The sequence below is a fragment of the Dermacentor silvarum genome, chromosome 7, assembly GCF_013339745.2.
Source record: "Dermacentor silvarum isolate Dsil-2018 chromosome 7, BIME_Dsil_1.4, whole genome shotgun sequence".
Taxonomy (NCBI): Eukaryota; Metazoa; Arthropoda; class Arachnida; order Ixodida; family Ixodidae; genus Dermacentor; species Dermacentor silvarum.
In genome coordinates this window covers 90,516,866-90,544,736 of record NC_051160.1, presented here as the reverse complement: position 1 = coordinate 90,544,736, position 27,871 = coordinate 90,516,866, and the positions used below count along the sequence as shown (strand labels likewise).

The 27,871-nt window shown below is 46.6% G+C and overlaps 1 protein-coding gene across 1 annotated transcript; it reads left to right on the top strand.

Annotated features, from left to right (window-relative positions):
* Positions 1-237: 237 nt before the first annotated feature.
* LOC119458266 (protein Skeletor, isoforms B/C) lies at positions 238-5,212 on the top strand. Its single transcript, XM_037720096.2, has one exon. It carries the CDS (start codon positions 606-608, stop codon positions 2,667-2,669), a length of 2,064 nt encoding a protein of 687 aa, XP_037576024.1. The 5' UTR covers positions 238-605; the 3' UTR covers positions 2,670-5,212.
* Positions 5,213-27,871: the final 22,659 nt, after the last annotated feature.

Genomic DNA, 27,871 nt, shown 5'->3' with positions numbered 1-27,871 from the left:
CACGCGGCTGCGACGTGGTGCCTAATTCGCCGACTTTTAATCGATAGTTGCGCTAGTGCGGCGGTAAGCGAAACCCACAAGTCCGCGGAGCTCGTTTGGCGGCGTCGCCGAGCAGAATGAAGGACAGGGGAGAAACCTGCCGCGGAAAGGAGGCCGTGGGCATACCGGTTCCGAGCGAGCCGAAACGTCGTCGGCCAGGGGCGCGTTCTCTCTCCCCTCGCGAAGGCTCTCCCGAGCAGTGGAACAAACCGGGTGGAATGTAGGCCAGCGACGCGTCTGCGAGACTGTGCACCCGCCCTGCCCTGCCCGTCGTGCGCGGCTCGCGAGCGGTGAAAGCACGGATAGCCGAATATTTGTGCCTCGAGGTGGGTGTTCGTGCAGTGCGCTCAGTCGTCGTCCCTTCGTTCGTGGACGAGAAGAGCCAGCGGTGTGTTGTGTTGCGGTGAGTTGTGATGCGAGCCGACAAAGTGCGCGTGAGTGGCGACGACTTCGCGCGAAAAGATGGAGTGTGAGCGTTTCAGTGCGGGAAGTTGCGAAGCCAGCTCCGGCGGCGCCATACTTTCTTCGAGGTCTCCGCTTCGGCCGTGCGCGCGCCAGCACCAACGATGACGGCGGTCGGCGGATTCAGTTTGACGGCTGTCTTCGTGACGGCGGTGGGCCTACTGCTGGGCAGTGTGACGTGCGAAGACACTCACGAGGGCCTGTACATCGGCAAGATCAACACGTACGCGCATCAGGTGTCCGGTCACGTGTACGCCATCGACGAGTACACGATCCTCATCAAGAACTTCTTCTACGACGGCCTGGGTCAGGACGCGTTCTTCTGGGCCGGATCCAGCGTGCGTCCCAGCAACGTCGGTTTCATCGTTCCCGATGAAGAAGGGAAGACGAACAAGCTGCAGCCGTACACGGACAAGGACATATACCTGCAGCTTCCCAACCGGCGCAAGATTACCAGCATTCGCTGGTTCGCCGTGTGGAACCTGCGGGAGCACGCCAACTACGGCGACATCTTTTTTCCCGAGGGTTTCGAGCCGCCCTCACCGAGACGGATATCGGAGTTCTCCCGGCGCGGCGCCGGCGTCCGTTCCGGCACGGTCGTGATCGTGGATTCTAAGACCATCGAAATCCCGGACTTTCACTTCAGCGGAAACGTCTCCGACACGTACTTCTGGGTCGGCCTCGGGCCGCAACCGAACAGCGCTGGCCAGAAGGTCCCCGATGAGAAAGGGTACCTGGAACCGCTCGGCCGCTACGAGGAGAAGACCATTGAGCTGACACTGCCAGGAAAGATGACCGTCTTCGACATCGATTGGCTGAGCGTGTGGAACACGGAGCTGAACGAGAACTACGGATCGGTGATCGTGCCACACGGCCAGGACATCCCGCCTTCGCAGCTGGGATCGATGGAGCACGAATCTCGCCTGCCCAACTGCGAGCAGCTGCACGCGATCCTGCAGCTCCGCTGGGAGATCCAGGGCCGCAGCATCACGCTCCAGCTCACGGGGCAGATCGAGGAGGACGAGTACATCGCGTTCGGCATCAGCGGCGCTGCCAACTCTTCGAAGATGGTGGGCGCGGACGTGGCCGTCTGCTACATCGACGGCCACTACGCCAACGCCGTCGACTACAACATATCGGACCGATTCCCATGTTCCAACGTGCTGGGCCGCTACCGGGGCGTCTGCCCCGACTTGAAGGTCGAAGGCAAAGAGAGCTACCAGATCCTGACTTTCACGCGCAAGGACGGGCTCACGAGTTTCGTCTATCGCCGGACGCTTCTCAACCCGGACGACGACGGGGACCAGATCTTCAACCCCGACGGTGACACCTACCTTGTCTGGGCCATCGGCAAGTACAACGAGCACAAGGAACCATCGTTCCATCACATGTTCCCGAGGGGCAACCTGAAGATCAACTTCGGCAGGAAGGAGGCCGCCGACAACTGCTTCGAGTTCATCACGGGTCAGAAACGCAAGAAGCCCGAGCCCTGGCCCACGTTCCGCATCCGGGACAAAGCGGTGGACACATTCGTCGCCAGAATCGGGCCGGCCGGTCTGTGGAAGGGCTACATGGGCATCACGGGCCGCAGCAGTCCCGGCGAGAGCTGGTACATGAACGGCGTGCTCGTGCCCGAGATTCACGTGCAGCGGGGCCACGCGTACACGTTCCGCGTGGAAGGGGGCAACAACCCGCACAACGCGCGCTACTACCACCCGCTGTACATCACCGACAGCCCCGCCGGCGGTTACGCGAGGCTCACCGAGAAGGAGAGGCAGGGAGTCAAGATCTACGCCGGCATCCAGTTCGACCGCAGGGGCCGCCCGCAGCCGAGCGCGGCGGGCCGGCTCTGCGCCTGGCTCTACAACACCTCAGAGGCCCGGCAAGCGGACGAGTTCGCCAGCTTCCCCAAGTTTAGGAACACGTTGCGTTTGCAGTGCGACGACGGTCAACCCGCGGTGCTGTCGTGGATGCCCAACGACAGCACGCCGGACGTAGTGTACTACCAGAGCTACACGACGCCCAACGTGGGCTGGAAGATCGTCGTCTTGGACGAGATAGTCACGGGCAGTGCTGCCGTCTCGTGGAACCGAATGTCGCCGAGTGGTGCCGTGCTAGCGATGCTGCTGACAGCGCTGGCGTTCAGCGTGAGCATGTGCGTTTATTAATTAGATGGGCCGCCGTCTCGTCGGCTGAACGAAGCTTCGGTGGTGATATTTAAGAAATCGTCCAAAGTCCTTAAACGCTTTCCCCGCAAGGGACTCGGAGTTTCAGTTTCGAGGTTTATTCGGCCCGCGAAAAGAGATTTAGTGCCGGTTGCAGTTTGTCGCGACCACGACGCGCCAGATTTGCTAAGGGTACGTCTTGACCTAGTTGGTGGAACGTAGCTGCTAGAAGAAGGGCGCAATTTGACATACATGCACAAACAAGTACAGACGCTCGTGCCGTCTCTACTTCCTGTACATGGGGCTGTTTGCGCCCGTCTTCTAATAGTAGATGTGCTAAGCAACTGAAAAGGAGCACATGAAAACGCATGGACACGGTGGGGAAAGTGCTGTGTTGAAACGGCACCGTCGTTGAAGCTGCCAAGCTTTAATATCGGGTCTAGTCTCGTGAGATAGGCGTGGCAAGCGCGCCTTTGCCAAAGCATCACCCGCGCACGTGAGCTCACAGAAAAAGCCCAATGTTGATGTTGGTGATGATGCATGGTGATGTCCCTCGGGTGCTGCTACTTTTTTTTTTTCTGTAGTCGCGTGAGGCATACCATTCTGCAAACATGCTGTCGACTCAACTAAGTGAGAGAATGTTGTTCCCATATTAGGCGAGGGGAAAGTCTTTTCTCATCTTCTTTCAATACTCACTGTCATGAATTCTCACATACACAACGATAGAGCACGCTTTCGTTACTTGTGCCCAGATGTTTGCGCAAAATTAGGTGCTTTCGAAGCTATGAAGAGGGTTAATTTTGTCAAAAGGCATTCGTGTTCTTCTTAGTCTACGACGGTAGCTCATTAACGTAACATTGTATTTGGTACTTTCCGCTAAGTTCTGTACAGGTGTGTCGTCTTTATTCTTGTGTGTGCAACATGGCCGCAATTATGACATGACCAAAATATTGAAAATATGACTACATAGGGGATATGCACTGACGTCACAGAGTTCCTCATATGGCAGTACAGCCAGCACGGTGAAAAGCTGCGCGTTATCTCGGTCCACTTCTCTTTAGCAGCTCAGTGGCGGCTGTGACTACAAGATGGCGTACGTGACCTCATGTGAATGCTCCCCATATAAAGGAAGCTTATCTACCTGGCGTAGTCCCGGTCCTGTCAGTACTTATGTGATAACAAAAGAGACAGATAGAGGAACAACGGGACATTCGTTGGCAATGATCACATGCTGCAATGGCTCAGGCATTAGAAGAGTACAAGTTTTTGCTAAGGCGCATAAAAGTACGCAAATGGGATACAGTAACAAATATAAAAGTAATAAATAACGCATGGAAATACATTACTAAGGTTACATTTGCGTACCTAACAGCTATCACATTTTCATAACTTCTTTACACACTTGACCTCTTGGGCCAGGTTCAAAATAAACGGTAACATAACCAGAAACACTACGATGATATACGGTTTCAGCTCCACATCGCGTTTTAATGCGAAGTGAAACAAAATGTGCAGCTCTAAAATAAGGTTAACTTTGCGAGCGTTTGTTCTGCAAATTGGTAATTGAAAGCTGCCGAGTCAGAACGAATTTGTTTACAGAGAAATAATGCAAGTTCAGGTCGAATCAAATCACTAAGGTGAAGTATTTTACTCTTCATTAAATAATTCAAACAACGATCAGCTCGTTGCTTCCCAAAAATGCCTTTAATTCCTCGTTTGTGTAATGCACGCTGTGACGTAAAATCACTACACAAGAAAGGTAATACTGTGAACGGAGCTGAAGTGACTGAGGGTCACCGACCAAGCCTGAAGAACTTGAACGGGGATGTGTAATACAGCGAGATGTTAGGCCACGGGGCGAGAAAATGTTTATATTTATACCATAGACCTAAATATTTCGAGTTGAGTAGACGTAAGGCCGCCACATGTGCATTACAATTGAGACTTTCATCAACAAGAAAGTCCAAGAAAGTTCTGCGATGAGGCACACTCGGATCGCTTTCTTCCTATCGTAGGTTCGATGACGTATGAATTGTTGTGTTTTTTGGTAGGTACACAATATACTTTGTTTTACGGACGTTCCACTCCAGTGTGTTTTGATGAATCCACGCAGATAGCTGCGCGAACAAGACGCTGCATGCTTTTTCTAAAATGTGACTGTTCCTTCCTGCGAAACATGTTTGTGCAATATTCACATTGAATGGCTTTCTGTGTAAAATGAATGTTAAAAGAATGTTGAGCATTGGGGGCAATCCCCTCGCTTATCAGAGCAATTATATTGTACTGCGCACGTGCTTTCAGAGCGTGAGTTTTAGAAATAAAAACGAAACTGTGGTAAACAATAAACCGAGAAAGCGACGCCAGCGTGTGTGGGCAACATTGTGCCACCGACTCGCCTTAGAGAGGAACTGTTCAAGTGCCGAATGCTGGAATTGTTTTTTTAAGGGCGAAACAAATGCTTTTATTGACGTTGCGACTTGAACGTAGCTTGACGGCTGCACTGTTATTTAAGAAAACTTCTAATAAACATTCATGTATTTTTCTCATGAAAAGTGGTTGCCCAATTCTTTCCGCTTCAGCGCAGCTATCTAAACCTTATAAATGGCCGTGCATGGTGCCTTCTGCTTTCTTTTCTCGTTTATACAGGTATCCTGATACGCGAGCCAATTGAGACGGCGTGCAACAATTTTTTTTACTGCTAAAACTACACGAATTTGAAAGTATTGTTTCGTGTTTGAGCCACTACGGTACAGTAAGGGTTCTTCAAACTTGATAAGTTCAGTTTTATGGATTATTTAGAACGCAATTTGCCCATCATAACCGCTAAAAAATTAACTAGACCCAAGCAGGCGCCGTCGAAGCCTATGACGTCACGGCGGGCTCGTGCTGAAACTTGAAGGCGGAGTCGGCACCGTCATTCGTATGTTGCGTCTTTTATGGCTGATATACGAAGCCTTCTCTCGGGAAAAGAGTGTATCTCTATATATTTCTTATAGAAATTGCAGAAGGTTTTTTACTAATACCGCTCAAAATATTCTTTTTCTCCAGTTAATGTCGCTTTAAGGTGTACGATCGAGTCGTTGTTGCTGCAAACCTATGTTTTCCTTCATTTCATTTCTTTGGCGACTTTTTGTGGCAAGTAAACACATTACGAGAGCTGCGACAGACGACAGGAAAACTGCGTTAAATAAGCTTTATTACCTACTAATTTCGAACTAAAACAGTGCCGCGAAACTGACAAGAAAGAGAGACCAACACTGCGCTGATTGTTCATCTCTCTCTCTCCCTCTTGTTCCAATTCTTGCGCTCTTTTCTTTCTTGTTTTGTTTTTTGCGCGGTTTTTGTTCACGGAGCTCCACACCAAGTTCTCCTTAGTAGCCACCGCCGTTCAACTCTCGTGCCATGAACTTGGTGCGCCCCCCGTGGTGAGAATGAATAGACACTTTCAGCTATATATATACGACCTCTCTCATCGCAGATGTATGTATGATTTGAACTCGCTGTGGTGCATAATATTTTTTTTACAGGCTTAGGTGTAAGGGTGTTAGCCACGCGACAAACCAGAATGAGTACAGATTTTTGGGCTAGTTGGTTCGTTGCAGTAATTACGTCTTGTCGTCTTCTTTTTCCGTGTAAATTCAGCGCTATGACCTCAATTACTAAAACCGGCATGCTTAAGGGCGCAAATGATTTTACTGTAGATTTCTTAAAACATATATTTATTTTTTTGCTGATGGGCGTGCTTTAAAGGAACCCTACAGGCAAGCATCGAAGTTATCTTTGTTGTTAGATCGCCGTGCAATGTCTGTCCCCTGAGATGACTTATTTGCACAGAATATCGCGATTGATAAGTTGTTAGTGCCATGCCCAGGGCTGCTGCCTGTTTTAAGCCTGGGGCCCGCTTACAGGCCGCGACCACACTATGCAAGACGCTATAGTACTGCTGTTAAAAGACGCATAATTGGAAGAAGGGCCGTCCACTGCAGTTCCACGTCAGGTTAGTGCATCTGAGAATGCGGTGTAATAACACGAAATTTGCTGACGACCACAATCTGAGTGTAGTGTGTTTAAAGTGGAAAAACTTTTGAGGATGCTGTGTTAGCAGGTCGCACTATCCTTTCAGAAGTAAATGAAAATGCTGTGCCTGCCGTTTCTTATTTCGTCCGTGTACGCGTGCTGCGTTATGCTTCTTCCCGATTCAAAATCTTTGACCAAAAAGCTTGCAATGTCAATCTCGTAATTGAAAACAGTTATCCTTTGTGAGTTAGTTGCAGTAATAGTAGTAGTAGTAGTAGTAGTAGTAGTAGTAGTAGTAGTAGTAGTAGTAGTAGTAGTAGTAGTAGTAGTAGTAGTAGTAGAGTAGTAGTAGTAAGTAGCAGTAGTTGTAGTATTAGTTAGTAGTAGTATTAGTTGCAGTAGCATTAGTACTAGTTATGAAGAAGAAGCTTCAGCTCGGGGTCAAATCCGATTTCTGTATTCAAATGTAAAATGTATAAATGCTGTCATTAGACAAACACTGAACCAAGTCGAATGAAATTTGTTGCAAGAGAGCAGGCTGAATTCAGCTGACTGTAGGAAGAAAAATTTTGATTTAGGGCCGCGAATGTTTTACGAAAGTTGTCGACAATCGGTAAGCGAAGGAAAAAAAAAAAAAAACGGCACCGCAACATTTATAAATCTGAAACTCGCACTAAAGACAGATGTTGCAAGTCTGTAAACTGCCACCGAGATACGATATAACGAGGACAAATGTAATATAAGTTTCCAGTTTACGGTGAAATTGTTACAATGCTTACGAAAGCTTTCAAGATACCTACTCACAATTATTTCAGAGCTGCTGCGTGTAAGGCATCAATTTGGTTTACTTTACATCTATTATCACGTGCAGTTTGTACCTATGTTTATCAAAATTTTACGATTTACGATCGTTTTTCTATAATAAGTTGACGGCATAGATATATATTCACTTGCTGCAACCACTACATTTTTAACGTTTTTTTTAATGCAAGAAAACTCTTGAAAATCGGTGCTGTGGGAGCTGAGAAAAACGATTTTTCTGTTTACATGCATTTACATAGGATACTATACTGATGTAAAGATTGATCTTACCCGCCGTGGTGGGCAAGTGGCGCTGCTGAGCTCGAGGCCGCGGGCAAGACCCCAGCCGCGGCGGCCACATTTTGAGGGCAGCGAAATGCAAAAAGAAAGAAAAGGAAAGAAAGTAAGAAGAAGCGCTCGTTTGCTTACATTTATGTATGCCTTAAAGAACGCCAGGTGGTCGGAGTCAATCCGGAATCCTCCACTACGGCTTGCCTCATAATCAGAATAAGTAGTACTCGTAGAAGGCACGGTAACTGTTCCCACTAACTGTGGAAACTTCAACCGTGCCTTAAGGGAGGAAAGAAAAAGAAAAGAAAAACAGTGTATGAAACTTGATAAGGGAAAGCGTGGCCGCTCGGTAAAAAAATGAAAATAAAATAAACGTGTTATCATCGAACGACCGTTTACATGCATTTACATAGGATACTATACTGATGTAAAAACCAGGGTGCTTCCCCGCAAGCTCATGGGCGTGGCAGCATTTCTGAGACGGCTGTTGGATTGGTGACGTAAATGTAGGAAACGTGGGACTAGCCGGGTGACACGGGGTCTCCCCTGCGTCTTCTCTGGACCTAAATAAAGTTATTTCACTCACTCACCATACCCTCCTCGATAAATTTGCCGAGAAGGCTATGAGGTAACATGCAACGTAAAAATGCAATGCCCCCCCCCCCCCCCCCCCCTTACAAAAGGGTAGCTCCTAAAGTCAAACTGTCCATACAGCGCCGACAACACGGCATGAACAGGTAGCACCACTGGTTTGCTTTGTCGAAAAAAAAAAAAAAGCGGTTACATTCCGCAGAGGACACTTTCTGCTGTGGAAATCCAGTGTAATTGGCTATCTCTAATATAGGTTCAGTACAATTTACCATCAATTAAACACCTCAAACGTTATGTTGTGGAAGCAAGCCGTTGTCATACAGGGTGGTTCAACGAACACTTTAAAATTTAAAAAAAAAATGAAATTTCCTATGGCAGATAGCACAATTCTAGTCCATGAGCTGGTCTACGCGAAGAGGCGGACATTACTTGCAGAAGAAATTGAAATGTCATAATCAACTTAATAAAGAAAATTCACTCATTCAGTTTTAGTTAACAATCTTCTGGAACATATTGCAATTTACAAATTCTAGCGGGTGAGACTGCAAGTTATATCCACTTGAAAATAATTGTGCGGTGCGATGACACCATTTACGAGATTCTTCTTCTTTCCAGGATTTTTACGTGCCAAAACCAGTTCTGATTATGAGGCACGCCGTAGTGGAGGGCTTCGCATTCACTTTCAGATATGAGCCGTCAAAACTGCGGTAAAAATGCATTGTCATTCCATTTACTTTGTTAACAAAACGTCGTTTCATGCATTGAAGCACAAAAGTAACCGGAACGTCAATGCATTTCTCCGCAAAGTTCTGTAATTAAACTCGTTCCTAGTGGATCCGCCTTGCGAACCACATTGAGAATAGCATTTGTCAATTGCAGTATGTGCCATAAAGTAATTAATTAAAAACTTCATTGGTGATTTTTGTTAATTAGACGATTATGCATTTCAATTTCTTGTGCTAGTAATGTCCGCCTCTTCGAGTAGACCAGCTCATTGTGCTATCTGCCACAGGCAACCTTTAAACATTTGTGAAAGTGTTCGCTGAAACACCCGGTATATTCGATCACGGTGGCAGGGTCGATGCTGTGTTACGTTTACGAAAGTTCTTCGTTTTACGTGAAATTAACTTCAGCGTCGACTGCACGAAAGCCATACACGCACCAGTGTGTGTTGCTTTGACGCGCCCAAGGACGAATCGTCGCAGGCAGCAACCTTGGGGAGAGAGGGGGTGATCGTCCGTCGCCCACTTTCCAAGAAGGCGGGCCACTGCCGCCGCTCACCGACCGCCGAGCGCTGCTTGTCCTCCTGGCTCCCTTCGTGTAGGTGTACATCCACGGGAACACACGTGGGGGGAACTTTGTGCTGAGTGGACAATCGACGCCATTGTTGCTCAGCGTGAAGCCGCCCCTCCACCGCCGCTGCTTTCGTGACAATATAAGCTCGCAATTCCGACATTTTACCTGACAGGGTCGTCGACCGTTGCTGCTGAAGAGAATAATACCGAGAACGTTGGGAGTGGACCAGCTGTGCATTTTCTTGGGCCTATGAGTGTGGAAATTGAGTGCACCGACCCCTTCCCCCAGTTACGCACGAAAAAAAAAAAAAAGAAAGAGAGTGGGCTGAAGTCGAAGCTCTTTTATGTTTACCTCACACCTGACGGCACGGAACACGCAAAGCGGCGGAGGTCACCAGTATTGAACCAATAGTTTGGGCAAGTTGGCTTTCGCAAGACGTTGCAGACGTTTTGTAGACGTTCTCCGCAAAGATTTACGAGACGGGAGCGCATGATAAAATGCTGAAAAGCGCAAACTCAGCTTAGCACTTGCGCGGGCGCCTATGCCTGATCACGTGATGACAAGCTAACGATATACGCAGCAGAACCGGGGGTTCTAAACGTAAGCGGGACATGACTGTATCCCTTCAATGTTTCCGATGCTTATACCGAACAAACCAGAACTGTGCTCGCGAATAATTGTTTAAGTTCGAATTTATTAAAAGAAAGCGACGTAAGTTCCGCGCTTGCACAAGGTGCCTCGTATGGAATCCGTTTGAAACTTTGATGGAGACTTCAATTGCTCAGGTTGCAGTAAGCGGCTCAAGTCAAGATTTACTGTTCTGTCCTGAAAGACCCCACCGAAAATATCACGCGCTTCAATAACTATTGCAGTCGGCGTATATTCGCCTGACATCCGTATTTTGCCTTCACGTGTTGTTGCAATAAACCTAGCGTTGAATAAGTCGACTCTAGGGCGGTAAACAATGGTGACTTTTGAAGAATGATTATTAAAAGCGCGCTAACGCTCACATCCGTCAGGTGTGTGCTCTTTAATAACAACCCGTCTCAAAAAGAAAAAAAAAACAGAAAACGAAGTCAACTTCAGATCAATTTTGACCACGTTGGATTCTGTAACGTGCACCCAATGCATGGTACACAGGCTGTTTTGCATTCGCCCCCATCAATTTTATCCCGCGACCTTGTGCTTAGCACAAGTTAGCAGTATACAATGCCTTAGCCACTAATCCACCACGACAGGTTCCCGTTTTTGAGTGTTTGACCGGCAGAAGCATATGTAGGAGGGTCGTTAATGAAGGCGAGCGTTGAAATTATAGTATGTTAAAGTAGTAATGAATTAAGGCATTTACGAGTTTTCACCTTTTACGTGAAATCAGGGTCCTTGGAGTGGAAACGTCTGGAAAAAAAATGATTTACTATAACAGGTTTTATACGAACCAGAGCCCGAATTCGCAAAACCTTCTTACGCTAGAATTTGTCGTAAGAAAGAATTTTAGCCAATCCGGATGTCATACATATCATTAGGGAAGGCGGCCAGCCAATGGCAAAGCGAACTTAAGAAAGAAAAGCTTTGTGAATCTGGCCCAAGAGAAGGAATTCACAAAGGTTCGTAAGAACTTTTTCTGATTGGTTGGTGGCCTTCACTAATAATATGCTCCCTGTCACTATTGGACAGTTGTTGCTCTTACGAAATATTATAGAGTAAGAACTTTTTGTGAATACGGGCCCAGCTTCGTTTGCGTTTCGCAGAAGATGTATGTGTTTAGACGTCATGACGCAGGAGGTGGTAGTGTCTCCAGTGCACTTCTAGTGTCTCCAGCACTAGAAGCGCAGCAGCATAAGGTCCCATGCTGCTGCATGGGTCAGCATGATGATAATTTGATGATGATATCGATCCAGCATTTTGCCTGTTTCCTTGATCTTATCTCTGTTCGTTGAAACCTTCGTCTCTCTATTGTACAGTTACCTATGCCTGTAAGGACTTCAGTTCTATCAATCTCTTCCCTGTATTTGTTTTCCCTCCAGTACTATTGTAGCGCTCGATACCGACAGGTTAAGGAGGCGTGCAGGATTAGCACGCATAAGAAGATGAAGAGAATAAAGAGACGCAGTTCGTGGTGTGCACACAACCACGACAAATCATTTTCATTTCCCACCCTGCAATGTTTTTTCAATCTTCCTGGCCCCGGTTCCACACTCCTCGGGTCGTTTTCGTGCAGGCACTTGTTGGTCCCTTAGATGTACGATTATGTGAGATCGCTCCAATTTGCAGTGAGAGAGAAAATCTCCAATTATTTTTGACGATATATATCCAAACAACTCAAAACTCCTTTCTTACAATATATTAAATGAGCTATTAGAAAATCACTTATTGGAGTTAAAAATAAAAGCCGTCATAGCGACAGATGCCTCGCAATCAGAAGAAAAATCTGGAATTGGAATTTTCTCTTCCGCTTTTGACTGGTCGTTCTCCTTAAGACTTCCAGACTACATACCATTATTTCTAGCTGGGTTTCTGGCGGCTACATTGGCTTTACGAAAAGTGCACTCATCAATCTCGGAAGTTGTAATCGTAACGGATTCGTTGTCATTATGTTCAGCTCTTACTGCAAATAGTGGCTCACAAGTTTCACGTACATTCCAATGTCTTATTCCTTCTAACTTAAAACTAATTAGATTGGTATGGGTGCCTTGTGACAAAGGATTAGTTATGAATGAATTAGCTGACAGCTTAGCGAGACCTGCCCTAAGTGGTCCAATCCTTCCGATTCTTCCTGTAACAGCTTACATAACCGCGGCTAGGTTCGGGAGACGGGCAGTCATGCAAGACTCCTGGAACCTGCCATTAACAAATCTAACTGATTGCCGACACCTCCTATTTCCTTGGAACCTAAAATTCTGCCATGATAGAAAACTTGAAGTGCTCTTTACCAAATTCAGATGTCGCATTCCTACATTAAACATTTATCTACATCGATCTGGTCTGGCGCCCTCCCCCTTGTGCTCATGCTGTGAAGACGAAACAATAGAAAACTTCTTCCTGTCATGCCGCTGTTTTTCCTCATTAAGAAAACATGCTTTAGAAGAAAAATTTAACAGTGCTGGATTAAATATTACGATACCCAATATTCTATCTTTTGGTGCCTCTTCTCTCGGACATTGTCATAGGGATGTTGGTGCAGCTGTTGTGGGGTACACAATTGAATCAGGACGATTTCCTTGCTAAATTCTTAAATTTTTTCATGAATAAATTCCTTTCGTCATTCAAAAATTTTCACAAGTGATCCTTATTAGATTCCGATAATTGTTTTCCTTCAATCACCCGATTCTTGGCCAATCCACCATAGTGGGTACGAGCCACTTTTGAAGGCAAGCAAGCAAGCAAACAACCACGACACGGCTCGACACGGCTTGTGCCACTAACTCCAAGGCTCTACATCTACATCTATGACGCGGCTGACAGATAAGTTTCAGATAACAAAGGAATTGGACGTATTGTCCTGATGTGCCATTCCTACACATCAAAGCTGTCTTATCTCTTCTGCTGACCAGCTAAAGGAGGCTGTCACAAAATTGTTCGGGCTCTGTATTTTGAGCCTAACCGGTACCTATTGACCCAGTAATCATGCGAAAGAAACTCGTTTGCTCCAGCGCGCAACGATTGTTTAGTTATTTGCTAGTATCACACGACCAGTCGCGGTTTCGATTTCGACGAGCCCTTCATGCTCCGTGACGTAAGAGGAATGCTTGTAAACAGCGATGATCTCGGGAGCGCGCAGGCCTGTGATGCGCGCTAGTGCACCATCTACCATGCCATCTGCGCTCGTGTTTTGTCTGCTACTTTGGTGCTATTCTCGTGAGAAATAAACCTGTGCATTGCTGGCACCATCGTAATGTTTCATTGCACAAAAGTCCACTATACGCAGTATATGGTCCTGGAATTAGAGTGCTTTAGCCGTGTTTTAGTGTGTCCGCACACTTCTTATCGCTTGCAGTTTCCTGGTAACCAGATAGGTGTATGACAGGAACAAGCTGACATTTGGTGACGCAGTGTCCAATCAGAGAGTACGCAAAACTAATACTGCAACTTACATATTCTACATAACTGCTGGTGTGAAGTGTTGGTGGCAACATAATCGTTTAACGTACGTGATTTTCTCCCCCTTCAACAATGACATTGACGCGATGACCTTGATGCCAGAAATAAAAATAAAGATTGGAATGCATTGTGGTTGGGCAAATCGTCAAAACATGCCGCCACCAGCTTTGCTACTCTAGAAGAGCATTATGCTACTGCAGGTCCTGACACCGGTAACCTGGTAAGCTGTAAACGGTAAGTTTGGGCGTACGCTTCGTGTGTTGGTCAGTGCATAACACACAATGCTAACGTGGCTGAAACGTCGTACGAAAAGCGATTCAAGTCAATGACGTCGCACGTCACCGAAATCAATTGCCGAAACTGGTGACGTAACATTATTTACAAATAGAACCTACGTTGAAGAGTATACATCGACAGGTGCTGCATTTAACAATCCGCCGCTCGCACAAACTTCAAAATTAAATTAAAACGTATTATAAGCTGCATTTGTTATTGATGCTTTATAGATGATACCTATCAGCTCGCAACAATGTGTTCTACCAGTTATTTCTAGTTAGAATTTTTGTATCAGTATACCCTTTAATGCTTTTATCCACTCTGAATCACAGCGCTTCTGCATCCACTTCGGCAGCCGCCGTGGTTGGCAGCTGATGCTTTGGAGAATCGCTAAATTTCCCGGCGGCATTCTATTTTCTGATTGGCCGGGTGCATACATGGCAGGGTTCTATGTTGTCCCACAACATAATCATCTGTCTTACATGCGCTTTTCTTTTCTTTTTTTTTAACTGCATGTAGCGCTCGCTACTTTGTTGTCAGTGATGCTGTGTCATGCTGACGATGCGCATATCGTTCGTGAACAGGAAGTATCGGGCACGCAGCGTTCAAGAAAGAAAAAAAAACACGCAAGGTGTATGAGGATTATTGTGTGGGGACCAAAATAAGCCAGAAGGAATGTTTTTAGGAGATTCATGGGACGAGCTCTGGCCCCATGGACTGTCTGTTCTTTGTCCCTTTCATTTTTCCGCCGCGTTCACGCAAACAAACTCTGGGTATTAATCTGTTGTTTGCACCGGCTGAAGCTATAGTATACTTCTGCACTGACAATGCGCAGCATCATCTCGGAATCCTGTGCGTAGCTCACCCACATTTACTGCACGACGCTGACACGCAATGGATGGATGGATGGATGTAAAACTTTAATGAAAGTCCTGAGGTAGGCTATACTCAGCGCGCAATATAATTTTTTGTACCCTCAAGGGTGCTGGTTTGTTCTATGCCTAACACCCTTACACAACTAAAAGGCTGTAATTATATTTTTTACTCTACACGGCAGCGAGCTCAAATTACACCTGCGATGACAGAAGTGGTATAGTTGAAAACTATATACTGATTGATACTGATCACCTGTTGAGCATATAAATGTACGCCGCTAGAATTTGAATGCGAGAGCTATTTATAGTTTATTTCATGCAGTTTTAATGTCATCTGTCGCAGCTATCATTATGTTCACTTGCCTCCAGAAAAAAAACTAGCTTCATTAACGATTTCAGTAAACGATTTGATATTACCTCCTAATAAGACTGATGGTGCTAGGAGTAGCAGGTGGACAATCCAAGCACCCTTAAGGCTGCAGAAAGTTTTACTCTGCACTGCAGACAGATAGACAATGAACTTTTATTGAGGTCCTGAGGGACTAGCCGGCGTAGACCCGTTGGGGCCCCCGGCTCGCCGCTGGCGGCTCCCATGTAGGAATCGGGAGGCCAAGCCTCTCCGCTCGTTCACGGGCTCTCTGGACGGCCACTGGAGCTTGAGTTCCGTACTAGAGATGGCATCGTCCCAGTCCTGTTCGCTGGTGAGTGACGTATCCCTCTGCACTGCACTTGAATTTTTTCTCCGCTTCCTCCTCTTCCGCATAGGATCCTAAGAGGCAGAGAGATCCATCCGAAATTCGTTAGAGACTGGTCACCAGCGACAGGGGAGGAGGAAGAAACTTTATTTTAGGCCAGCACTAAGGCCCAGTAGCCGCCTGTATTACGTGGCTGCCTTAACTCGTGTGTGGTCAATGCGAAGCTTTCTTTACGAACTTCCTCGGACTTTGCTGGCCGCGGTTGTCGCTGCTGCTGCTGCTGCTGCTGCCTTGCCGAATAACTCACACGCTGAACAGCACCAATAAATCTTGATCGTCTTAATCTGTACTGCCCTTCACAGATGTTTCGGTGACCGGCTCTGTCCACTGCGGAATTACGCAGTGGAAGAAGTAAGCATTGGATGCTTTCTTTGCCGGGCCTTCTTTGCCGGGGTTTGACACGTATGTACCGTCGGCTCGCCGAGTAAAGTGGGCTGATCCTAGAGACAGTGCCTTCTTTCCAGCTGTATATTAAAGCGAAACGTTTCTTTGCCTAGCAACCCATGGTATCGCCTGGGTGAATCGGTCGGTCGGGCGGTCGCTAATCTTTTGGGTGTAAACTTCACAAACCAAGGGAAAATATAGCAAATTAGGAAAGCTTCTTGCTCTGAACGCCGATATCACCGTGCACATGTCACGCACAGGCTCTGCACAAGGCACACGGCGCCTTCGAATCAGACCGAAGCACTTCGTGCCACTTCGCTTTATACCAGACGATGGATTCGGTTTCCGCATGAGTGACATGTGGGTGACGTCATCATAATATGCGTGCGTGCCCAGAGGTGATGGCGTCACCCAGGCGCGACCAATCGCTGCTCGCAAAGTGAATTCTTCGACAACCGAGGCGTTACAGAAAACGGATCCTGGAGGCGAGATTTGAACTTAGGCCCACCTGCACAGGAGCCTGATTCTCTAACCTTTAGGCCACAAGTGCTTTTTTTTATTACATGGTACTATTTCATTACGTATAATACTATTTGCGATAAATGTGGAAGCACTAGCCAACACACCACATAATGATTGCCTAGAAAGGACCTATAAATTAAGCTGTGCACACCATGCACCACAGAAAAACTACAACTAGTTTCGAACTTAAAGAAGTGGCAACGGCAGGCAACCTATCAAGAGGTGGTACAACTCCGGTTGGAACTCTGTTAGGTCATACGTGTCCTTCAAGTGGCCAGTCATTAGAGCATACTAAATGACATTTTGACGAAACGATGGGTTCAGCGTTTCGGTCCAACATGCAAATCTTCCATAAGTTATGTGTAATGCAATTAGGAAAAATATATCAAATCAGACGATAGCTCTTTCAGAAGGTCGATACTATGGCTCATACCCACAGCGGGAGAGTGGCCCGAAAAGTGGGCGGTACATATCGTGCCATCGACAACTTGTCGTTGTTGCCTCAAACCATGGCTCGTACCCACAGCGGCGATTGGCCACACTGGGTCAATTGAAAAGTGCACCAAACGAAATACCAAATGGGGGTGAAGGCAAACATTCAAAGCGAAGCAACAGGCAACTAAACGCTTACAGAAATTTTGAGAGGGCCTTGCTTTTTCAGAGGAGCGCCGCGTGTTGATGATGACTATAATTTCCATACTAACGCACATATCCACAACAGGCAATCGGCCATGAAGCAGGCGGTAAATTTAAAATAAATGAAAAGAAATAAAGAAATACAAGGCCAACATATGATTTGTCCCGTTGGGTAGTACGGGTGTGCGAGCGCACATGCGCACCCCCGTGTCCTTTAAGCGAAAGAGAGAAATGAGAGAGAGAGAGAGAGAGGTTTATTTGAAGAAAGGCAGAGAGGTCGGCTTGAGCGTTAGTTTGTTTTGGCCTGCTACTCTACACTGGGGAAGGGGGGAGGGGATAAAAAGAGCAATGAATGATGATGGTAAGATTAGGAGGAGCGTATGTACATGTCCATCCCGTTGAGGTCATACTATAGTCGTGCATGTAGTCCAGTGGCTTGAAGGAAGGCTACCGTCGCTTCGATGACCACAGCTGCGCTGTTGGCGTCAGGCCAAGGAGCTAAGACAATCTCGTCCGACATTGGTCTTTTAGTTACTCGCTGAATAGTTGAAATGAGGCTCTGCCGTTCTCGCGCGTACGCTGGGCATGAGCAAAATATGTGCTCAAGTGTTTCTGGCACTGGGCAGTGATCGCAGTTGGGACCAGTGTCACTGCAGCCGATGATATGTGTATAACGCCTCGTGAGTGCAACACCAAGACGAATCCGGTGTAGCAGACTTGTTATGCTCCTCTTCAGTTTATGAGGCATGCGGAACTTCATTTCTGGGTCCCATTTGTGCAGTCTCTTGTGTCGTCGATCAGGATTGGTCCAGTACTCGAGTGTAGAGTTCCGCATAACGCACCGAAGCAGGGCATTCGTGTCTGTTCGTGAGAACGCGATGCTTACTTCTGGCGCAATATTTACAGCTATTTTAGCTTCAGCGTCTGCTTGTTCATTTTCTATCACGCCACAGTGTGCAGGTATCCACTGAAAGGTGACGTGGTGGCCGCATTTGGTCGCAATGTCGAGAAGCTTTGCGATTTCTAGAGCTAAAATATAATAAGGGCCTTGTCTCATAACGCACTCAATGGCTTGAAGAGCGGGTTTGGCGTCGCAAAATAAGGTCCATATGCGAGGAGGCTCTCTTGCAAGGAATAGCAACAAGTTCTGCAGCAGTTGAAGTGGACTTGTGGTCTAATTTAAACCGTCGAGTGATGGACATTTGCGGGATGACAAAGGCTGCAGCGGAGGCACATGGGGTAACAGAGCCATCAGGTATAACACGTGAGAAGTACCACTGTATGCTGTAAAAATGTGCGATAGGGTAAGTTGCTTAAGGCCAATGGATGAAACACAGGACTTCCTCGTAATCCCAGGGATTTGAAGTTTAACAAGCGGTGTAGGTAGGACCCACGGAGGTGCACTAGAGATGCATGGGGAAGAGCAATCTAACATGTCAGAATGTTCTCATGATGCAATATAGTTCTTGAAAAACTGCAGTTTGGGTGTGTGGCAGGGAGTGCCGATAGAGGATGTTGCCTATGTCGGGTCAAGAAGCGTAGGTGCACTCGAAGAGGTTCGCAGAGCATATATACGTTGATGGGACAAGCCCGAGCTTCCGCAATGGTTCCATTCGTTGAGGTGCAGCGTGGTAGGCCCAGGCACGTGCGCAATCCTTGAGCTTGTATGCTCTCCAACGTCCGCACACAGCTGGATCTCATGTTCGAGAGCACCGGCATGCTGTATCTTATATAGCCTACGAACAGGGCTTGGTGCAATTGAAGAGACGATTCCGACGGGCCCCATCTTGCTCCTGCCACCACCCGAAGCACAAGGACAAAACTCTTCAGTTTTGACTTCAGTGCAGTGACGTGCCTTGACCAGGATAGTTCACGGTCGATGGTTACACCAAGGAACTTGTGGTGTGTTACGTAAGGTATCGATGTTCCTTTAACGACTATCGGATATTTAGTCATTTGTTTGCGCGTGAAGGCAAGCACTGCACATTTTTCAGTTGAAAGTGTGAGGCCTTGACGTCGTAAGTACGTGGCTGTAATAGTCACTGCACGTTGCAAACGCGCACGCAGTTGCGGACGCGTAGCTCCAGATGCTCATATGCATATGTCGTCGGCATACGCGCTAATCTTTACTGTGTTGGGAAGCTCAGACGCAAGTCCAATCAATGTCACATTGAAGAGAGTCGGACTGAGAACTCCTCCTTGGGGAACACCGCGGTGAATATTATAGTGACCGGTGTCTCCATCGCTTGTCGACATATATACGGTACGGTCATTGCAGATAACTAACGATCCAATTATATAGTCGGCCACCAATGCCTAAATCGTCAAGCGCATCAAGGATCGCGTAATGCAGAACATTGTCATATGCGCCCTTAATGTCAAGGAATACTGCCCCGACAAATCTGCGTCGACTTCTTTCTTGTTCAACATCGGAGATCAAGTTGACCACACCGTCAATGGCAGATCGGCCTCTTCTGAACCCATGCATAAATTGGGGAAAGCAGTTATTGCTTTCTAAGAACCACTCTAATCTAGACAGTACCATCCTTTCCATTAATTTGCCGACGCAGCTGGCTAAGGCGATCGGCCTGTAGGATGAAATAAATGGTCTACTTTATGGCCTTTAATTAACCGCCTCACGAAAGCTTCGCTTGAAATGCCACCATGTACGATGGACCTGCATAATTATTATGTTTGGACATGTTTGTCTTGCTCACTCCAATGTTGTAAGCCAAGAAAACAAAATGTATTTTTGTTCGGGGAACAGAGATCTAGTCATACATGCCTTAGTCTTTTCTCTCTACCTCCCCCATAAAGTTATTATTATTATTATTATTATTATTATTATTATTATTATTATTATTATTATTATTATTACTACTACTACTCTGGCCCCTGCTCTAGCACTGTTGGATTATTGCCATTGCCCTTACTTCGCTGCCGACGTAATCACGCTGACCTGCTTTTCCTTTTCAAACTCCTTCACGGTATCCTCATGTGCCCCGAACTGCTCAGTTGCATCAAGTTTCGTATTCCGCGCAAGATCACCAGAGAACACAGACCTTTCCATGTTGTTGCCTGTCACCCCCAACACTCAACCGTCCACAGAATACAGAGTCCTTATAACGCCCACTTTCATGACCTTGATATTTTTCACAACTCTCTGTCTTTGTTCTGCTCTGAGCTTTCCGTTGTTGTGTCTTAGTTTCACATATTGTTCAACTTCCCTTCTCCTCCTTTTTATTAGGTAGGCATTCTGAGCCTACGGTTACATGTATGTACACTTTTCTTTTCAAGATTGTTATTTTTATTCATTGTTTTTTTTACTGATATTCCCCTGCTGTATTTCTTTTTCTATGTATATACGTGCGCCAGCACCTATAGGCCTCACGGTTGTTCCTGGGCACGATAAATAAATAAATGATTGATGGATTGATTGCTTGATTATTATTCATGAAATTGTTACACGTTCAGATCTACTAGCTTCTGTTGCACTGCGGTTTTCGGAGTACACTATCAGGCAGCATAGATCCTTCCACGTTTCTGCCTTAGAACGCAAAGTTTGTATGACTGTGGCTCTCTCCATTTTGATACCTTTGAAAACGTGTTGTCTTCTTTCTGTACCGAGCTTCACACTTTCTCTTTAAACTTCTTTCAAGCTGCACCTCTCTCCTGTGCTCCCATAATTTTTTTACTCCTTTCTTACGCTTACTCTATCCCGCAATTGAGCGTTATAACTGTATTGTAGCTTAATATGTAGCTGTTTATGGAGTTTTTTTTTGTTTATCATCTAATTTTTTCATCCCATAACTTTGGGTGTAGTTGTCTTACATTTCTACCTTATTTGTTTCACTGTGCATGCACCAGCTAGCCCTCAGCCTCAGTGTCGTTCCTGGGCACATTAAATAAACTATTGATTGATTGATCTATATCATTAATTCTCACAATAATATCCGCGCCTTGCTTTCTCGCCGGGCAAGCACGTAATCGCCATGCTGCGATGTTTGAAAATTAGTTCTGGAGTTTTACGCGCCAAAACCACGATATGATTATGAGATACGCCGTAGTGCGGGGAACTCCGGATTAATTTTGACCACCAGGTCAAACGTGCCCCCAATGCACGGGACACGGGCGTTGTTGCATTTCGCCTCCATCGAAATGCGGCTGCCGTGATTCGAACCGACGACCTCGTGCTTATAGCAACGCAACACCACAGCCGCTAAGCCACCGCGGCGGGTATTTTGCGATCCTTGTACTTGACATGTTGTTACATATGCTGCAATACGCAGCGCGAAAGATGAATAGTTTTATAGTATCTAATTAATAAATTCCCGAAAGCTTCACTTCACATAGATGTTAGATTCCATCATGTGCGCTGTACATGCATAATGTTTATCTTTGTGTTAGTTATTGCGTAACCCCAACGCGTTGAAAAATAAAAGAACACTACCGAGCATACGGAAGACATAATGATGGGCTCTAACTATGGGGGATGATGACGGACCTCTCAGCATTTGAAAAGCCATCATTGAAAGTTTTCATAATGCTGATAGCGAGAGCCGACTAAGGAGAAAGTGCCAGAACTGCCGTAGGCGGACCTGTCTCTGCCAAAGCCTCGATATATTTTAAGTAACATTTCGAGATATTTTCAGTCATCGGCGTGCCTTTCTAAGTAATTTTTGATCCTTTAAGTTTTCTTTACATAAACTGCTTCTTACAGGGCGTCTGGCGCTTCTATAAAAGCCCGTCATTGCGAGAATGCATTTTTAATCATGACTGAGTAACAAAAAAAAAAAAAAAGAGAGAAAAGAACCAAGGTAAAACACCGAACAAAAATCTGGCTTTCAGCGTTTGTGCCTGAGGATACAAATTCTGCGGGTGGGCGCAAAAGACGTGAATTTCAGGCACGTCACGTTGTTTTAGCTTCTTTTTATCTGCGGCTGTCCTGCACTAGAAAACGGAAACAGAAAACAGGAGAGTTCCATTATGTTTCTGCCACTCGAGTGCGCGCAGTGAAAGCCTCTGGGCTTAAGATTTCGGAGATGAACATTGGCATTGCCGATTAGGGTTATGATCCTATTCTTCCGTTTTCTTTGTCAGATAGCTGAGAACGAACGAACGAGCGAGCGAACGAACGAACGAACGAACGAACGAACGAACTAACGAACGAACGAACGAACGAACGAACGAACGAACGAACGAACGAACGAACGAACGAACGAACGAACGAACGAACGAACGAACGAACGAACGAACGAACGAACGAACGAACGAACGAACGAACGAACGAACGAACAAATGATTGAACGAATGAATGAACATGTAGCGCGCGGCACATGCCATCCAGCTCTTGGTCAGAGATAACTACGACGGCAACAAAAAAAAAAAAAAAAAAAGAAAGAAAAAGTCAAGGGCACTTAAATATCCCTACGTGGATGAATTCGAAAGCATTGCTACGGCCTCGTTCGTGCACTCGCGTGCACTTCCAAAGGAGCCGGCCGCAGCTATTGAATGATAAGTCGAAGTCGAAGGTTCGTCCATCAGAGCGCACGACAGAACTCACCGAAATCACGGCACTGACCGGCAGCGACGCGTGGCGCTATATATAGACCGGCCACCGGCGCGGTCTGCCTCTGTGATCACGTGACTTTCTGTACTATCTCTGGCCACACCACCGTATCTTCCACTTCATGTGCCATATAATGATTTCACATTAATAAATGTTTTCACATTAAAAAAAAACTTTGAACTTTAGCTCGAGCACCGGCGCCATGTTCATCCCGCCGCCTCCGGGCTTACTCGGCCAGAAGCCGGCATCGTAAACGATGTCTGCCGCCGCGGATAGGAATAAACGAACACCTACCTCTTCATGTTGGTGAACCACGGCGCCGAACCTCAGCAACACCACTTGTCATGGAGCCTGACAGTGAGACGCTCCAGTTCATGTGAACCATCCAGAACTATTGTTTGTTCAGTTTCGGTGCGCATACGGATGCATCACGTCCGGGTCGCAGAGGAGGTGCTCGATAGTCTCCTCACGTCCACACGGAGCGCAGATATGGGAGTGAGAGAGTGAATCTGTGATTCATTCGGATGAAATTGTAAAGGTTGGCAACCATTGTATCACCGGATTCACAATAATTTGTTGAATCATCGAAGGATGACAACATGAGGTGATATGAAAAACTTTCCAACAACCGAAATGCGATAGGCTTCGCAGTGTTATTCTAACCGTCTTGATCTTCATCGGATGTTGGTTGGAAAGTTCTCTCGTTTAGGCTTTCAGGGTGGATGATTTTATTGCGATAGCAATTATATGGACACTCCAAGCGGATTTCTGCCATCGGCGTCGTCGTCGCCGTCGCTGTGAGGTTCTTTATAAAGCCCAACGGCGGTGAAATCGTCACCGCGCGCCGTATGCTGTATGTGCGAGTGAAAGCGCGTGAGGGACGCGCGCTTTCACAGGGAGCGAACGCACGGCGGAGAGCAAACGCGACTTCTTCCGTCGCGCGAAAGGCCGTGGGGGGACGGAGGGAGGGAGGGGAGGTGACGTTTAGCTGCGGCACCAAATGCGTATTTATATAAAAATGTTGCGAGGCGAGAAGGCGGTAAAGACTTCCGACGCTGCTCGACGAGTGCCCCGTTTTGATCTCGTCGAAAACCTCTGAGCCGCCGACAGAGGCACCGGCAATAGTCACCAACGCCGCACGCATTGGGTGCGAACGCAGGCAAAACGCCGACGCCTGCTACATGTCCAAGTTTATACAGCTGATAAAACTACTATCCTCGCCTTTCGGGTGAAACTGCGACATTTTTTTCAGGGCACTATCGCGAGTATCGCTAATGCTGGTACAATTTCGGCTCGTTGCACTAAGCTAATCTCATTATTGCCTAGGGCAAATACGTAATCAGTTTACGCTTGTTTATGCGGTATATGGTCATAAATTGCTTACAGAGTGGTTCGTATTGCTTTCCTTTTTGCACGTTATTAAAAGAACGCATGCCCCCCCCCCTATGTAAATCGATCGTAGCGGAAAGAATGAGTTCTGAGAAAGTGGCGCTTGTACGTAAATAATTACCGCTCGTCGCGTTTAAAGCAACCTACCAGCTATAATGAAAGGATGTGTGATTTTTACGTAAGCGTAAAATATTTTGCAATCTTTAGCCTTCGTCTATATAACCCTCTCGTTACGTAACATATATAGCTAAGTATTTAATTACAACTAATGTCACCGGAGAAGTTTATAACGAACAAAATATGTCTTTTATATATCGTCTCACGATCACTGATCTCACGCTCACATAAACAGTTTTGTGTAATTACTGTCGGAAAATTACTGTCGGAATGCTCTCATTCACCTCAAGGTATCACATTTTACTCACTCAACAACGTCCTGTTTGTGGAGGGTCCGGGGACAGAACCACTGCCAGCACATACAATTACACGGGCATGCCTCGACGGAGCAGAGCGGGCGAAAGGGCACACCTGCTGCGGCGATAGCGCGCCAGGTGTTGTTTGAGGGGAGAGGGCGCCGCCTCGACGCTTCGTCAGCCTCGCTCTCACTCGCGGAATTAAGCCTGTGCTATACGCGCGTTCGTTGGCCGCGAAAGCTCTCGCCTGCGTTCTAACTGCGCCTCGGTAACCGTTATAAAGAAATTAATGTATAAAAAGTAGAATAAATTCCAAAAGAACAAACACTGGCGGTAGGGAGTTTCGAATCTTGGCTAAACCGTTGGCCAAGCGTCTCAGCGCGCTCGCTCTGGCCGCGTAGAGTGGGTAACTCGAAAAAGCGCTCAGCGGCGTTCAATTGGAACGCCGCCGAGCGCTTCTTGGCTACCTACCTCTGCACATTGACGATTTCCTTCAGATCTGATATCAACTGTAAAAGGGCACTAAAGCAAATCAATGTAGACTGATAAACTATTGGTTGAAAACTGTGCTGTAGTTAATGTCGTGATAACACGTTTATTATTAGAAGAGAAAAAGAGGTCAATGTTTCATTGATTTGAATTTCGCGCCGAAATCCCAATGTCGGTACGTCGGTGTCTAGTCACAAATTTCAAAGTACTTTTTTTGTTGTATGTGGACCGCACAGGGCTTACTAAAGGTTCCGGAAACTTGCCATGCTAAGCCCTGAATTGACTCCTTTAGAATACAGTGTAGTCTATTTTTGCTGATGGATAATTAACCAGCACCTAGCAGGCGCCATGAAAATAGATGACGTCACGGTGTGCTGGTGCGGGAACTGCAAGCTGGCGTTGCCACACGTCTGTCCGCAAAGGTTAAATTCTGTCCCACGGGTTCAATTCTTACCCCAGAAGCCGCATTAATTACGACCGCCGTGGTTGCTCACTGGCTGTGGTGTTGCGTTGCTGAACACGAGGTTGCGCGTTCAAATCCCGGGCAAGGCGGCCGCATTTCGATGGGGGCGAAATGCAGAAAAACGATCGCGTACTCTATGCATTGGGTGCATGTTAAAGAATTGCACCCGATCAAAATTACTTCGGACTCCTCTACTATACGGCGTGCCTCATAATCATATCGGGGTTTTGACGCTTACAGCCCCGGATCTGTTTTTTTTTTCTATTTTCTTCAATTTTTCTTTTCACGCTTACGCCAGACACGTGCGTTTCACAAGTTTCAAGAAGGAGAAGAAAAAAAAACGCTTGTTTGTAAGGGCGAGAGGTTTGAAATTTAAATGCTACACGGAGACTATTGCTGAAAGATTTGTGTTTAGCATTCTTTTTTCGAAGATTCACGTCGCATGCAGCCCACGGCGAATGACCGCGCCCCCGCCGACAGCTTTGCTTTCTTGCAAAATGTCTGAGAAAGTTGTTTTCTCACACCGTTACACAAATGTTTCTTTCGTTACGCCTGCCTCATCCGTGGAGCGCATTATCATCCAGAGTTGAGTGTTCAGGTTTTCCTTTGTAAATACAAACGGTGCACGCATAAAAACGTAATGGAAACGAAATTTCACGTGGGACTCATACTGTGGTGGTGATTCCTTCTCACGGCTCTCCCATTCTCGTTCCAATGCGAAGAACCTGTCATTATAAGTTTCCCTTGTGTGTATCATAAATAAGGGTATGCACTGAGAAGTTGTGTAGCTCGGGAAAAGTTGATATAACAAAATTGAGAAAGAAATTTGTATCCGGCTAGAAGACGTGCGAGATACTTCGTACTAGAACACTGTCATCCAACAGTTCAGTGGAGAATGATTTCACAAGTATAGGTATACGACTGAGGACCCCTGGGTTTGCTTTTCACGTTCAAATATTTTTTTTCCCTGCTCCAGTGTCTCGTCTCGTGGATGATCTTATTTTATGAGCAGTACGCTGGATGTATGCCAATGACAGCTAAGGAATAAGAGCATGTGCTTTATACTGTACTTGGCGCAAGGCAATCTACACAAAATGAAGAAAGAGTAGAGGGTGACTCCTACTGTTTCATGTTGCTTAATTACGTTGCGGTAATATTTGCATCCTCCTCAGCTCACGGAGAGCTCACGATTTTCAAGTCGCTTTTTAAGGGGCCCCTAGCTAAGCGAGTATACCTCTATAGGAAAGTTTGGTATTTATTCGCGGAAGGCCCATACTTCTTCCTTTTTCGGATCTTTTACTGAATGCACGCTTTACACAAGGCAGTCTTAAGGCAGCCTTACACTAAAGCCTCAAACTACTACCCAATATATCACAACCACTGGCGACCGACTATGATCACATTTGCAGTCGCCAACCAATTTTCGGACGCTAACTATGCTGCTACGACGTCCAAGAAGTCGAGCAGTAAGAATAAATAGATAAATATTGATGGTAAAATTGATTGCAATGTTTTATAGAGCGCCAGCACAGCGGAAAACTTGTATGCTCGCTTTTTTTAGAGTTGTGCGCCGTTAAAATAAAACTTGCTTTAAATTTTGCGATAGCCGAGGCCCGCGGCTGTATTTCGCGTTCCCCCATCGCACAGCCCGACGTGCGTCGTGGGTCGTCGTGAAGTGCACATACCGTGTATGCGACATTGACCACGCGACGCTGTCGGTTTAGGCTGTGATGCGCAAAATTCGGAGCTTTATTGGCTTTCATCCTCATGCTTGTATAGCTTACGCCATTGCGTCCAGCAGTATACGTCATTAACTCGGCGTTCGTGGTATATAGTTCCCGGCTGAGCGCCCGCGCGGACCCGAACTCCATTTCACGCACGTGGCCATCAGGCAAGTCCGCGTGCAGGTGATCTCACGCCCGCGATCCGATGTTGTCCACTGGTGCAAACATCTTAAGGGCAAACTTCCCGCAACGGCCCGCAGCCCGCCACACCCTCCGGCTAGGCCTAACCAGCGCTGCTCCGTCGGTGTCAGCGACTAAAGTTGCGAAATACGATGATCGACGACAATGCCTTCGTCAGCAGGAGAAATACTGCCAACCAGTAGGGCTTGCATAAATTAACCAGCACGAGTGTATATACGTGACACTTGGCTAGGCTTTACGGTTCCAAGTTTTCGTGCTCCAAAGTGGGGGTCTTACATGGCGGGCCTTACGCCTGTAAATACTGTACATTGCAAGTTGTGGACCACCGTCTAGCGGGCATTGCGCTCCAAGATTTTTTCAGTGCTTCATTCTTGGACGAGATAGCAGAAATTAAAATGTCGCGCATTGCCATGCA

Coding starts and splice junctions, on each gene's coding strand:
- LOC119458266 (XM_037720096.2), top strand. CDS start 606: ATGACGGCGGTCGGCGGATTCAGTTTGACGGCTGTCTTCGTGACGGCG.